This window comes from Anas acuta, chromosome 2, assembly GCF_963932015.1.
Source record: "Anas acuta chromosome 2, bAnaAcu1.1, whole genome shotgun sequence".
Taxonomy (NCBI): Eukaryota; Metazoa; Chordata; class Aves; order Anseriformes; family Anatidae; genus Anas; species Anas acuta.
The window spans coordinates 44,402,599-44,416,858 of record NC_088980.1 but is presented as its reverse complement, the minus strand read 5'-3'; the positions used below and the strand labels follow the sequence as shown (position 1 = coordinate 44,416,858).

At 44.8% G+C, this 14,260-nt stretch overlaps 1 protein-coding gene across 1 annotated transcript in view; it reads right to left on the bottom strand.

Moving 5' to 3' along the window:
- The window catches only part of SH3BP5 (SH3 domain binding protein 5), a 42,208-nt gene extending 29,688 nt beyond the window's left edge, over window positions 1-12,520 (bottom strand). Inside the window, exons 1-3 of the mRNA XM_068674538.1 lie at window positions 12,211-12,520; window positions 10,750-10,812; window positions 2,159-2,287 (exon numbers count right to left, since the gene is read on the bottom strand). Coding sequence (XP_068530639.1) covers window positions 2,159-2,287; window positions 10,750-10,812; window positions 12,211-12,336 — 318 coding nt within the window. The 5' untranslated portion in view covers window positions 12,337-12,520. The remainder of the gene's footprint in view (window positions 1-2,158; window positions 2,288-10,749; window positions 10,813-12,210) is intronic.
- Window positions 12,521-14,260: the final 1,740 nt, after the last annotated feature.

Genomic DNA, 14,260 nt, shown 5'->3' with positions numbered 1-14,260 from the left:
TTCACAATTTTAGGAATCAAAGCGTAACAGAAAGCTGTCAGGCCTACATCTAAACATTTTCTGGTACTTCCATTTCATATCCCCACCCAATTTGCTCCCAAATAAACTGAACTTTCATCGACTACAGACAGACTACAAAAACTCTTTGGGCAGATGCCTTACTGACAACTGATACCAATCTTTCCAATCTCCCCATTTCCAGAAAAATCCTCTGTTCACTGTCCTTCAACACCAACACTCCTCTTTGCCCTCGTATTTTGTATTTCAAGATTTTATTAGTCAAGGAGCCAAAGGGAAATCAGAGGTGATCTTTCAGCTCTTTCTCCTGAGCGGGTACAAAGAAAGAGCTCTGTTCCACGACTGGCTCCATAACACAAAATGCAAAAAAGTCAAATGAATGGTAGGAAGGGGAAATCAGGGATAAGTAGCATTTAAACTTAGCTAATGACAAAACGAATTGGGAGAAAAATAGGAGAAAAATATGGTATTTTCTAACAAGCCCAAGGCAAGTGTAGTGATTTTGCCAGTCTCAGGACTCAAAGCTGTTTCAGTTTTTTAGTGCTCTCATAAAGCACCTTTGAATTAGTATGACCAAATCAATCTCAGAAGCAGCAGAGATATAGGAACAAGAAATTTCACTTTTAGGACATAATCTCCTGCCAGCTTCAGGACAGATGACAACGTTCACTGCTCGCAGTGCCTGATGTTACAAACCTCAAAGTCATCCCATTTTTTGGTACTGCAGAGTATGGATTTCTACCATTGACTTTTCCAAGTATAACTCCTGAAGTCCTGTGCGTTCTGTACCTTCCACAGCTATTTATAGTAAAAATAAAAAAGTATGAGACCATACGTGAGGCAGGGCCAGTTTTGTTTTGTCATTGTACATACTAATTAACACAATATAAACAATCAACTCCTTGTTCTTACATCGTTACCAACTTACTCTCTTCCTCCAGATCACTACTACTGGTTTATCTCTACCCCAGGCACTAGGCCCTGTGAGCAAGGACTGCTTTCAGGACAGTTACAGATGAGCAGTAGATACCACACTTTGCTTGGAAGCAGACTTTACTTTTTACCATGCTTTTACTAGTCTCAAGGATTAAGTCTAATAACCCCCACACATCATCTTCACTGCTTGAGACAACAGCTCCAAATAAATGCTGTGCAATTTAAAGGACAAGCAAAGTCCCTATTTTCTTGTGTGACACACCTCATCAGCCCAATTCCTGCTTCATCAGCTTTCAAAGCATAAAGCTTGCATTCACACCTCACTTTTCTGCACCCTGCTCCAAGGATGTATTCTTTTCCCTCCCCCTTCTTCTATTACTTGGTGAGTTTACTTTCTGCCTCCTGGCATACACCAACACTCACCCCCCTACATATTTTTATAAGCAAAATCCTCCTCCTGTCTTTTTTTTTTTTTCTTCTCAACACCTTTCACATGTTGCCCCACCTCTCTTTCACTTTTCCCATGAACACAATCACATCCTGGTTACCCAGCTACCGATTACAACACACGCATTTCCAGCTCAGCACAGAAGCAGCAACCCCAAGCAACACTTCCCCCTCCTTCTGCCCTCCCTGCCATGAGAGAAAATAGCAACAGCACTCGAGGACAGCCTCTCCCTGGAAGAAATAAATCATGAAAAAGCCTCAGACACCAGCAGAACCCATCAGAGATGCCAAGCAGAAGCACTCCCCAAGCCATCATGTATTCAACTCTCAGCTACTTTGTCCTTTAGGTGAGGAGCTCCTTGACATCTCACAAGCTTCCAGTTGCAGCTTTTTATCTGCTCAGCGTTTTGCTTTAAGGAAAAGTAGCCACACAAGGCCTACACTATATTTCCAAACAATTATAGCTGTTGATAGGACAGAGCGAGGCTCTGACAGGCCATTCGTAATGAGGAGAGAACAGTACGAGCTTGCTGCTATTCATAGTTCACGTCTGCTGTAGCTGTCCGTGGCCTGAAGAATATGTGCAGCTGTGGCTGTGAAGAAACACACTTTGCCATCGATTCACATGGCCAACGTGCAACTCAAGACACAGACGGTGTCAGCCGAGTACATACACTTAGGATGTTATTAATAGCAGGGGAGCGCTGCAATCACTGTGTGCTCTCCAGCATAAGCTTATAAGGCAGAAAGTTCTCACCTGCCTGGCCACCCTCCGAGCTTCCCAGTAAGGTTTAGAGTCTTCTACAGCTTTCCCAATCTTCTTCACCAGCTCATCCAGTTTTACCGTTGCTTCCACCAGCACGGAGCGGAACTTCTGGCGTGCATCCTTCGAAACGTTACAGAGCAGGGAAAAGGGAAGAAAGGACAAAGATTAGAACTTTAAACTTTATTTCTGCCCGTTTGTTCCTACCTTCAGGATGTTCTTCAGAGAGACAGCTTCTATACAAAGCCTGCAATAGCCTGTGTTTGTCATCACCTCTGGTAGGATTTCTCAGGGAGGAATAGCTAGTAAATGACTCAGTGGGGGAGCAAATCAGGCTGTTACAGCTTCTGAGAGAGAGTTAAGTGGCAACGACATCTCATTTACTGCACCATCTCATAGTTCAGGGTTGCTCAGGAACATGCATTACCTTCACAGAAATGAGAGTCTGTCCTCACGCTTTCCAGAGGACACGTACTAGAAGTCTCCCTGAAACTGCTTTACAAATTTTGAAGCTAGATATTTACTAAGGATTTTCAACACAATTTCCAGAATCCTTCTCTCTGAGCCTCTCCTTTCAGTAAAGGAAACTGGGCAGGCAGGCAGGCCTAACCCCACAGAGCAAGCTGGATGGAACCAGCAACTCTTAAACCTTAGCCTGCGTCCCACCTCCAGCAGCATCCCCCAGCAGAGACACCACTTCACAACACGGATGAGGATGGACAGGACCTGCTTTCTGCAGGAGGAAGAACTAGACCCATCCCACGTGGCAGTGGGACGTTTTCAAGTGGGCTCCTCTTTCTGTTTCATAAATGCACCCTACTTACTTCAAGAGCAGCAGCAGCTTTCAGCTTTTCATTGCAGAAAGATTTTCCAGCACCAAAGCCCATCTTTTCAGCTATACTTTGTATCAATGGATAAGGACTTCTACTTTCCATTTGATTATTATTTATTATATTTAAGTGAATTCCAGCTACTTCCAAACTAGATGAGTTGCCCTTTTTATGTAATTATCTTTCCTGCTCTGCTGCAACTTCCATACCCTCAAGCAGAGCGATCCTGATTTCCATCTCAGCATCCAGCACAAACTAAATCAATGGGATTGTTGCAGAGGGATGCAAATACAGGCTGGGACCTGGCCCAGAATTTAAGGAGACCAAGATGAAGGGCCGTGTGAGCTCTTGACAAGCCTCGTAATTCTAATTAGAGAGCAGGATTTAGGCAGACTGCTGGAGTGACATGTTGATAAATCAGGAAGCAGCTGGCTTGAAGAAGTGCTCTAATTCAGGAGGCTTTTGTCATTACTGCTGAGGATTTCTAGAATACACAACTGTTTATTCATTGGAAGACCTAAAATATATCAGAGCCTACTACTTTGCTCACAGAAGCAGAAAAATCTGCAACAATACATTAGTTTTACAGAAAAAGAAACATACTTCAGCAAAAGCTGCTCTCATTCCATTTTAGTCTTCTCTAAAACCTTAATCAGCATCAGTCGTATTTTTTTTTTTTAGTGTAAATTGCTTTGGTTTCTTAAAGTGCTCCAAATTATTCTAAGAAAATACTTAAATGGGTAGCAGGGCCAAAATGGAGAATTAAATGCACATTAACTTACTACTGACTGGATTGGAGTTCTTAAAATGAAATAGTTTCTCAGTGATAGTATGAAGCGTATCTTTCAAACAACATCTACCAAGTCAATGAGTTTCTTAATGAGAACAAGTTAGATACTTCCAATTAAAGTAGTGGATGATACACGGTTCACTGCTCAGTATGAACTTCACGAGAAACTGAAACAGGACTGCACGCATGATGATGATATTGCAAGAAAAATGCTAAGTACTGAAGTATATTTCACAAGAAAACATTTTCCTATAAATGCCTAAATAACATTTAAAAATTCACTTCTAAATTAATGTACCTAAAGCTTTGGTTTTCAGTTTGTGAAAGCTGTGTGGTTGGATACTAGTTGTGGAAAGTGAATAATTAGAGAGAAACAGAGATATATGCAGCGATTTACCAAAAAAAGCAGTTTGCACGTCCAAAGAAAAGCACTTGGAACAAAGAGATCTGTCAACAGCAACTGTGTATTATGGCTAACAAATCTGTGCTTAGAGACCTGCCCCAAAATTATTCATGTAATTACATCTACACTTAACCAACGTGAAAAAGACTTATCCAAAAGGAAGAGAGAACAGGCAATAAAACCCCAAGAATACACGCAGAGAGCAGTCCCACAGGAACATCTGGATCCACAGACCTCCCACCAACTGGGATGAGGTGCATACAAATCACGAAGCTGTAACTAATCCTCTAACAGGCACAGGTCTTGTAAACACTTAAGCAGGAGTTAAACCACGGGCACAGCCCCACCGAACAGGATAGTTACACAGGATGGGGAGTTTCAGCTGAGGGACACACAGGAGTGAAGCCGCAGTCCTCATTTCCCCCCAGATGATGCCAGTTTCCTATTTTGAAGCTTCACACGGGGTCTCCCATCCTCATTTTTCCTATGGAGAGGAATAATGAGTAACAAAACGCCCCAGGAACTTTACACCCGTGTCATCCGCTACGTGATGTATTTAAAATGACATCTTTATTCCCAGGCTCCCGATTGCCACGAGCTCAAGCCTGCAGGCTCCGCCACCTTCTGCACGAGAGAAAAAACAGATGCTGACGCTCTGCTTGGATCAGCCCCGCAGCCAAAGGCTCCTTCAGACACAGCCACCAGGAGCAGAGCTCTCTGAGAAGCGGTGACACCAAACCCACGAGCTGCCCTTCACTTCAGCCCTCGCTACACCACAAGAGCAAGCGGTTCCCATCACAAACCCACGCAGCACAGCAGCCCCGCCACGTGCTGCCACAACACCTGCAGAAGTCAGCCCCCTCGGGACAGCACAAAACTCCCCCGGTGGGCACCACCAGGGAGGTTTAAGTAAGAAATACAGGTGCAGCAGCTATTTTTACTCCTGGTTTGAAACCAGGGGGGTCAGAAGTACCAAGGCTTCTGCACCACATGCAGCAGGAGCGTTGGGCTTGCTGCACCTGCCTCTGGCATCGCAGTCTTACTAACCAGGCTCTAACACAGGTGTTTGTCATGCACACGCTCCAGCGGGCACAGAGCTTCGTGCATCATGTGCACAACTGCAATTTACTTCTCCACATCTTCTTCTAGCGGCCGCAAGAGCTCCGCTTCCTCCCTGGAAATCCTTCGCCTTTTTCTCCCACGTGGTTGATTTTACAAGGGCAGTTTTAGGGAGCGTGCCAGACCTCCGTCCCTTAAACGCTTTTGTTGCAAAAAAAGGTGGAAAGAAACAAAACTAAAGTTCTGCACTTCACACGCACCTGCTGAAGGATAAAGCGTGCTTGTTTTGCTTTCTGATGAGTGATGGCAATGAGCTAGTGTTAGATGCCAGGTGACAGGCAAATCACCATCTCTGCCCATCAAAGGAAATGGGTATCCTCAAACCCTTTTCTTTCTCTCTCCAGCTATTAATTTGCCATTTAAGAACAATATAAATCAATATTTGGAAGTTGCTTTAACCTCCTGCTTGCGGACAGGTAGAGACTACAAATACAATCTGATTTTTTTTGCCTTTTAGTCCTCTTAAAAAAAGGCTGAGGGAGGCAGGCCGGGAGAGGAACCGGGTGCTCCTTCCAAAGCAGATTTTCTCTGCTGAACTCCTCCTCCCTTCAGCTAGAAGCCCTTTTCTGCTTCAAGGCCGTGAATCAAGCAAAGCCCTTTGACTCACTCAGGTGACAAAATCTTTCCGGAGTCAGAGCGGAGGAAGAAGCCTTGCCTTACTCACCCACAGATGAAAAGCAAAAGGCAAAACAACAAAAGCAATGCACAGTCCACGTGCAGGAGCCATTTCCTAAGGAAACAAGGGAATTATAGACGTGGAAAGAGCTGCTAGGGCTGCACAAATCCATCACACATGTATATCACACTCCAAAAGACAGCAGCAAAAACGGCTACGGAGCTGCTCCTCCCTTTTTTTCCTCTGGGACACTGGAAAATGCTGCACGGGGCTGCTGATAAGGTGGCGGATGTTTCTACAGATAAGCTTCCCCAGCCCGAGCAGGCGTGGTCAGAATGAGATTCCTGCAGCTGACAGGCCATTCTTCTAAAACTTGGAAGGCTGGGGGTTTTAAAAAAAAAAAATACTTAAAATTCTTATGTGGAACGCGGTCAAAATCTCAAGCTTTACCCTGAGAAAAGAAGTATATTGAGGAGGAATTTGATAAAAGGACCCTTCCCCTTTTGAGAGGAGTTTAAATGCTGACAAGGCTCGCAGGGGAAGGAGCAGCACGGCAGATACAACCCTGTCCTGTGACTCTGCACAACACCAACCCAGAGTAACCTTTAGGGTAAACCCAGGCCTAAAATTAGCACAAAGCCTTGCAGATCAGGACCAGAGGATCTAGTCAAGCATAGAAGCAGGATCCTAACCAAGCCCTACCTCCAACAAGCGTGGCTGAATCGAGTTTTCGTGTGCAACCACCACCCCTCAACAAACATTGGCAAGCTCGCAGCTCCAGCTGCACAAAAGCTCCCTCTGACATAAACCACACTCTGAGATTGCTGGGATTCCAGCGGTCATGTTAATGCTACGGGCAGGATTCCTCTCCCCACGATGCTGCCAGAGGGTCCCTCGATGAATCTCCTGCATCTGAACTGCACTTTGGAGAGGTGGTCAAAGGCACGGATGAGTTCACAAAAGTGCATGACTCACCCACCCAGCCGAGTACATTCACAACTTCTGATCTGAGCGCTGATGGAGACACATTTCCAGCAGACAGGAAAAAAGCCCCAGTAGTAAAGTGCAGCTCTAACATGCATTTAGTCAAAACGTACTCACATCTCCACTGCAAGATGTTTCCTGCATCTCCTCACAGAGGCTTCAAACAGACAGGGACGCTAGGAAAGCTAAGTGTTAAATCCCCTGGAGGACCTTCATCACCATTTTGCTGTGTCAGTAATGCTCAGCGTTGCACTTAGCGTGAGCAGTGTTAAGGATTTTAAATGAAGGCTAATCAAAGATTCATTAACAGGCAATACATTAATGCAACATGTAACTACCAGCCGCTCAGTGCCCTTTATCAGGGCCACGTGTCCTGAAGAGGCTGCGAGCATCGGCAGGTCAGGATATTTCTCCAGGGTTTAGTGGGATAGGTCAAAAGAGTGAAAAACGAGTAATTATATCAACTAAAAGAAGAGGTACAGCCAGCTTCAGCATATCCTCAACACATTCCACGCATGTAAAATTTTACAAACATTTCATACCCACAGATCTTTTGCTGTTAATGGCAACTGGAGAGAGTGGGCATGTGCAGCAGCCCAGGTCAGAGCAACTCGTGCAAGCCTACAGAAGTCCAAAACAGTCTCACAGAAAGCAGATGCCACAAGGCTCCTCTTCCTGCTGCTCAGGGAGTACACCAAATCATGAAAACATCATAGCTGTGTTTTTTTCTAAATTTCCTTCAAAGACATACACCTTCCACTCAAATGCTCCAGTTGCTTTTTCAGATTATTCAGGAAACACTCAGCAGTGGGAATGAATGGACCTCAAAGTAATACCACAAGACGTCTTCCTGTAATATAAATAGCCTAATGATATTGCGTTCCCATTAAAGTCAGCTATGATCAGGTATTATTTGCTTCGTATTTTCAATAATGGGATGGAATAGGATAGATATAACTCCATTGTTTGGAAGAAGAACAATAAGCACTACTTCTAATGAAACATCTTGCATGGCAACACCAGCACAAACTAGGAATGGGCAACAAGAGGTGGCCCAAAGCTGCTAGCAGCAGTCAAAACACCAAATCTTCAAAGCCAAACTTGGTGTGGCTCTCCCCAAAGCCCATGTTCTTAAGCAGCATTCAAGGACTTGTCTTGGAAACAGAGCAATCCCCATTCTGAATTCCCCCTTCCAAGCTCTGGATTTATCCTATAGAGCTGCTTGGCAGAGCTCTCTTTTTCTGTCTGGAATGAAAATGTGGAATTTTTTTATTGTTATACTGTAGGGGGAGGGGTAAAATATCTTTCCTCCAGAAATGTTCAAGCCCATTTAAAATGCATTTATCAAGATGTATATAAACTTAGGCCTTACATCACCCAACTGCATTTGTCCTCAAGATCAGAGCAGATCAAAAGCAACACAAATCTTCCTGGATTAAAAGTGATGCAGTTGCACGATGCTACAAGCTGGCTTCAATCCAGCAAGACTTCGGATGAAAAGTGAAAGGGAAACTTTCATGAAAGCATACTGTTGATGGTATCTTAAATTTAATCCATCAAACGTTGCTTACATTGAGTACAATTCAGATCTGCAGTCAACATTTAATAACACGGAGGTAGAAAGCATCGTGTAATTGTTCTCTGTGCTGACACCTAGTATTTCTTAGACTAAGTAAGGTAAACAACAACATAAAACCAAGCCGATGTGGAAATGCTGCTATTTCATTTACAGTGATATATCCAAGGGCCTTTCAGCCTTTTAGAGCTCAGCATGTGTCTCTCGCGTAGTAGCTACAAATCTCCAGACTCTACAAACACTTGAACACATGAATAATTTCAATCAAGCAGTAAAATCCCATCTTCAAGTCATTGGGATTTACTTCATGAGGATGCATTTGCATTATTATTACTATTCTATCTGCTTCATAATATGTCCTCAGCACAAGGTTACGACAAGATTAATGAAATCCAGGCAACTATCCATGGCACCATCTTTCAATTTCAGTACCTCAGCATGAAATAAGGAGATTGCAAAGACTTATCTATATATAGATATATAGATATAAATATAACTAACACTGCTCCCGAGGAGACTCAGGGCCAATTTAATTGGGACTGTTGTAACTAAACAGATCCGCTAGCGTGCTGTGTTTTTTTGTTGTTTTTTGTGTGTTTTTTTTTTTAAGTTCACTCCTAAAATTTAAATCAACGTAGTGACACAGAACAGTTTTCACAGCTGAAATATAGTTTAATTTCGCATAACAAATAGTCCTCCGTTCTGCTAAGCTTATTTGCCAATAAATTCGCGATCTACATGCCAGAAAGCACAGAAAATGGAAAGAGGTAGGAAGAAGAAGACAGCCACGTGACGAGTTCAGGGACCGCTGCATCCTGCCTGGTCAAACAGAACAGTTCAGTTGGATGGGACCTGCAGAGATCATCGAGTCCAACCGCCTGACCACTTCAGGGCTAACCAAGAGTTAAAGCATGCTGTTGAGGGCATTGTCCAAATGCCTCTTGAACACAGACTGGCTTGGGACACCAACCACCTGGCCAGGCAGCCTGTTCCAGCGTTTGATCACCCTCACAGTGCAGAAATTTTTCCTCATGTCCAGTCCAAACCTCCCCTGGAACAGCTTTCTGCCATTCCTTCACGTCCTGTCCTCAGTGACCAGGGAGCAGAGACTGGCACCTCCCTCTCTGCTTTGCCTCTTGGCCTCCTCTTCTCCAGACTGCACAACTGAAGTGTCCACAGGACGTGCCTTCCAGCCCATTTACCAGCTTTGTTGCCTTTCTCCAGATATTTTCAAGTACCTTGACATCCTTTTTATACTGTGAAGCCCAGAACTGCATACAATATTCAAGGTGAGGCCACACCAGTGAGCTGTCACACCACCAGCTTCCTAACTATTATCTAGTTGCTGCTCTGCTTGGTGCGTACAGTGGCATTACTCCAATAACTTCAAAATACTCCAGGTACCCATCCCATGCTTCCCATCTCATGAAAATACACATATAAAGAAAAAAAAAACAAAAAAAAAACAAACAAGACCTTGACATTTTTTAGATAGAGAATAGATATATATAAAGGTGTACTTTTAGAGTATATGCAATCTTGGCATGCTTTGATACAGCATTCAAAATATTATGTTATCAAAATTATTTAGGATCTAAAGTAGCATTTCACGCCAGTTCTCCTTTAACAACATATTCACCTTACGCTTCCACAGGTTTTATCCTTTTGTTTTGCAGTTAACATAACTTAGATGCTCAAGTATGGCAGTTAATGCTGAGTTGGTATTAGATCAACAACACCAAGCCTTCCAGAATAACGACCAAGTGGCTGAAACTCAAACTTAGAAACAACCACTCAAGAACTTACTATTGGATTTTTAAATGTCAAAAAAATAAAAAAATAAAAAAAAATAAAAGGCAAAACTGACAAGCTTAAACAAACAAACAAGTCAGGAGATCCTGGCAGGTACTTGCATGCCAAAGATCTTTCAAACAAACACACTTTCACTGTCCATAATCAGAAGAACACAAACCTAAAACAGTTACTTGTAAAAACAGAACTTGTCTAAGTTTAGTTTCAAAACCTAAAAATAGGGTTTGGCCGTGGTGGAGGTTGTGTGCTCTACTCACTGTCAGCATCCCTCTACCTCTCTCTTTCTGTTCCAGCTGTTATCTCAGTTTACAGCTTTGAAAATTAGCAACAGTTCCTTGTAGCCAAATAACCAATCCAGATGACACAATTTAGGAGGGAACCCACACAAAAATATTCTTCTATTGCTCACAAAACCCAACATGCAGAGAAGGAAAATGCAAGGATGAATTCCCTACCTCCAGTTCTGTCTCTCTCCGATTGATATCATCTGTAGATTGATTCAACTTTTCCAGCTCGCCCTGGAAGGAAAGATAGAAAATGTTAAATGTGTATTAAGAAACCTGGGGGGAAAAATGTTTCTAAATGTTTCTGAGAATGGTCATTCAGCATCCCAACAGAAAGTTCACAAGGGCTGTGGCTTACGTGCTTAATGAAAACAGGAAAACTTGAGACACTTAGAATAACTTTGTCTTCTATTCTGCAGCTTACAAGAAAAATAATCAGAGAAGCTCTACAGTTTTATTTTAAGGTAGTGCGTTTCCTGTTCTGGGCTATTCCTCGCTAGAAAAAATAAACATAAGGTACAATAATGTCTGTCCTGTTGATCAACATAGTGAGCATCTGCTAGTTTCCAGTGAGATACAACCCCCCGAAAAAAAAAAAAAAATAGCATAACCTTTTTGCTGTCACAGTAAGTCCAGCTAAAGCACAGCATTCATAAGAAACACATGAAAAGCGTTTTACTCTGGGTTTTGGCAAACCTGTCTGTAATAAAACCAGTCAATGGGACGTATGATTGTGTTTACTTAGCCTGCCTCCGTGCCAACATTTTGATCTCTAGCAGCAAAAACCAGAGGTGCTAAATCCTTTGAATAAATATTTACTAGGGGTGGCGTTGGCATGAACGAAGTTACCGTAAAAACAGAGCTCGCTGTTAATGACTTTCTTACCACAACAAGCAACCCTGGGGAGCAGCTTCCAGTAGCTTTAATTATTTGAGCAACACGTTATGTTTTGAAGCAGGTAGCAGATCCTACCTGCTTCAGCAGGACTGTCTCTATAACTAAAGGCTTACTCGATTTGCAAACAGCAAAACCCATGGGCACCTGAGCTGGCGAACCCCTGCAAGGTTGCGGCGATGTCTCCGGCTATGATCAGAGGGGGATTAACCCAACAACCCTCCTGTTTTTGGAGGTCAGATCTCACCCCCAGCCCCCAGGATTTGGGAGGCACAGCCCCGCACACCCACGTTTGCTGAAGCAGAAGCGACCTGAACCGCCTCCCGCTGCCGGGCTAGGAAAAGTTCCCATGCTCATAGCAAGCACTGCACCCTATTTTTTATTATTATTATTTATTTTTAGTCAAAACCAGCAAAAAAAAAAAAAAAAAAAAATGAGGCCGGCAGCAGCTGAGGCAGCTCGGCCGCGGGCCTGGCTCCTCCGCCAGGCAGCCGCGGGTGAATCCCGCAAGCCAGGCTGACGGGGGAGGGAAGGGACACGGGGTGGCTGTCAGTCTGTCCGTCTGTCTGTCACAGGGGATTTGGGATTTAGGATTTAGGGTCCGGCCGCTCAGGACGCGGGGCTGAGCAAAAAGGCGTCTGGGCAGGCAGGCACGGAGGGCAGCCGCCGCCTGCTAAACGTGCTCATTCCCCCTCCTCTCTCCCCGCACCGCCGAGGGGACGAGCTGCCCTCCCTCACCTGGATGCGGGGGTCCACCTCTTCTTCCTCCTCCTCCTCCTCTTCCTCTTCTTCTTCCTCCTCTTTGGGCCGCGGGCCCTCCTCAGCGGCGGCGCCGCCGCGACCGCGCCTGGACCCCGGCTCCATGGCGGCGGCAACCGGCGGCGACACCGACACCAACAGCGACAACGACACCGGCGACACCGACAGCGACACGGACACGGACACCACCGCCGGGGACACCTCGATCCCGGCCCCGCCTCCGGGAAACCCCTCCCCGGCCGCAGCCCCCGGCTCTTTGTGCGAGGAGGAACTGCGGGCTGGCTTCCTTCCTTCTTCCCTTCCCTCCCTCCTCCCTCCTTCCTTCCCCCTCCTCTCTTCTTCCTTCCCCCTCCTTCCTTTCTTCACCCTCCTCTCCTCTTCTCTTCCTTTATTTTTTATTTTTTTACCTCCCCTCCCCTTAGCCCAAACCCTCCCAAGCCAAAGTGTTGGGAGCGCAGGTGTGAGGGAACGCCGCCTGCACCTTGCAGGTCCTTTCTCTTCCTAATTATTATTTTACTTGCAAAAATAAGGGGCTTTCGGCAAGCTGGGAAACAGGAATGAAGGCCAGGTTCCCATTGTGTGGCAGCTGGTGCACCTATGCTGGATGCGGCAGAAAAAGGCATCCCGAAGCCGTGTCCTCTTCATGCAGGAGGGAAGGAGCTCGGTTCCTTTTTAGCCCCAGCCTTCCTCGCTTTCCTCACCTCGCTTTCCTCAGGCACAGCTGAAAGCCCTTCTGTGGGCAGCAGCGAAGAAATACAAAATTTAAACCAACCCCAAAGAGAGATTCACACCGCACTCCCTCCTCATTCCAAAGGAAAACCACCTTATTTTGTCTTTGCCCTCCCAGCAGGACACACAGACCACGCTACCCATATGGGAAAAATCAGGCAAAAAGGGTCAACTGGCTCAGCTGAGGCCCTTCAAATCACACCAACTGTGCTGAACCACTTCCTCACTGCCTTTGGGTGGGTAGAAAGTCATTTCCAACAGGTGAGGAACACATCTCCACCTCAAAAGTGTCACTTTTTAATTTAACCCCATTTTTGTTAAAAGACTCCGCAAACAATACCAACAAAATAAAAATAAGCAAGTAGTTCTTATACTCGGTGGAGAAGCTTCCTCTGAGAGACTGAAAATCAAAAGAAGATTTCAGCAAAGCATAAGAAGAGAAAAATTCACGTTCCTTGAGGTGAAAAAGGAGGGAAACACGAGTATTCGAGCTCTTCCAAACAATATAAAGCAACTGGAAAAAAAAAAAAAAAAGAAAAAAAAAAGGAAAAGGAAAAAGAGAGTGACACAAACATTTGAAAATAGTATAAACATGGAAAGTGACACCAACAAACTAAAAGAAATCAAGGAACAGAGGAGGTGTTGCAAAAATGCAGATGGGTTGTTTGCAACATCTTCATTTCTCGCAGCAAAAGAAATCATGTGAAGAACAGGAAAACATCACCAACCCCAAGTGGTTTATTCTTACTCATTTCCAACAAGGGAATTAAACTTGTGCAAACAGCCCAGAGCTATCAGGACCTTGGGGTGTCTCATCCCCACTGTGCTGTGGCTCATGCCAAGACGGTGATGGTCCGACACCCTAAAAGGGGCAGAGAAAACACAAAGCAGCATATGGAAGAGTTAATGTTAGCAATCCCACCATCACTGCTTACATTTCTAGAAAACACGGCTGTATCGAACAGCTACAGTATCTTCACCATATTTCCCCAAAAACCCACACAAACTGACCCACAGCAGCGACGCACAAAGCACTGCCTGCTGCTTGGGGTACCCCAGTGCTCCCATACAGACCGTGCTCTCCCCATGGGTTTTGTAACGTTTGAGCGAGGACCCCATTGTTCCATTGCCACTGTAACGGTCCCAGTGATTGTCACAGCTCAAATAAAACCAAGCCAAATTCATCAATCTGCCACCATCATGTCAGAGCAAGCTGTTTCTATCCGCATTCGTACTTGGAACGAGCGCGCTGGGGGAGCTGCCTGCACAGCTCAGCCCTGTGCGAGAGATGGTATGAATA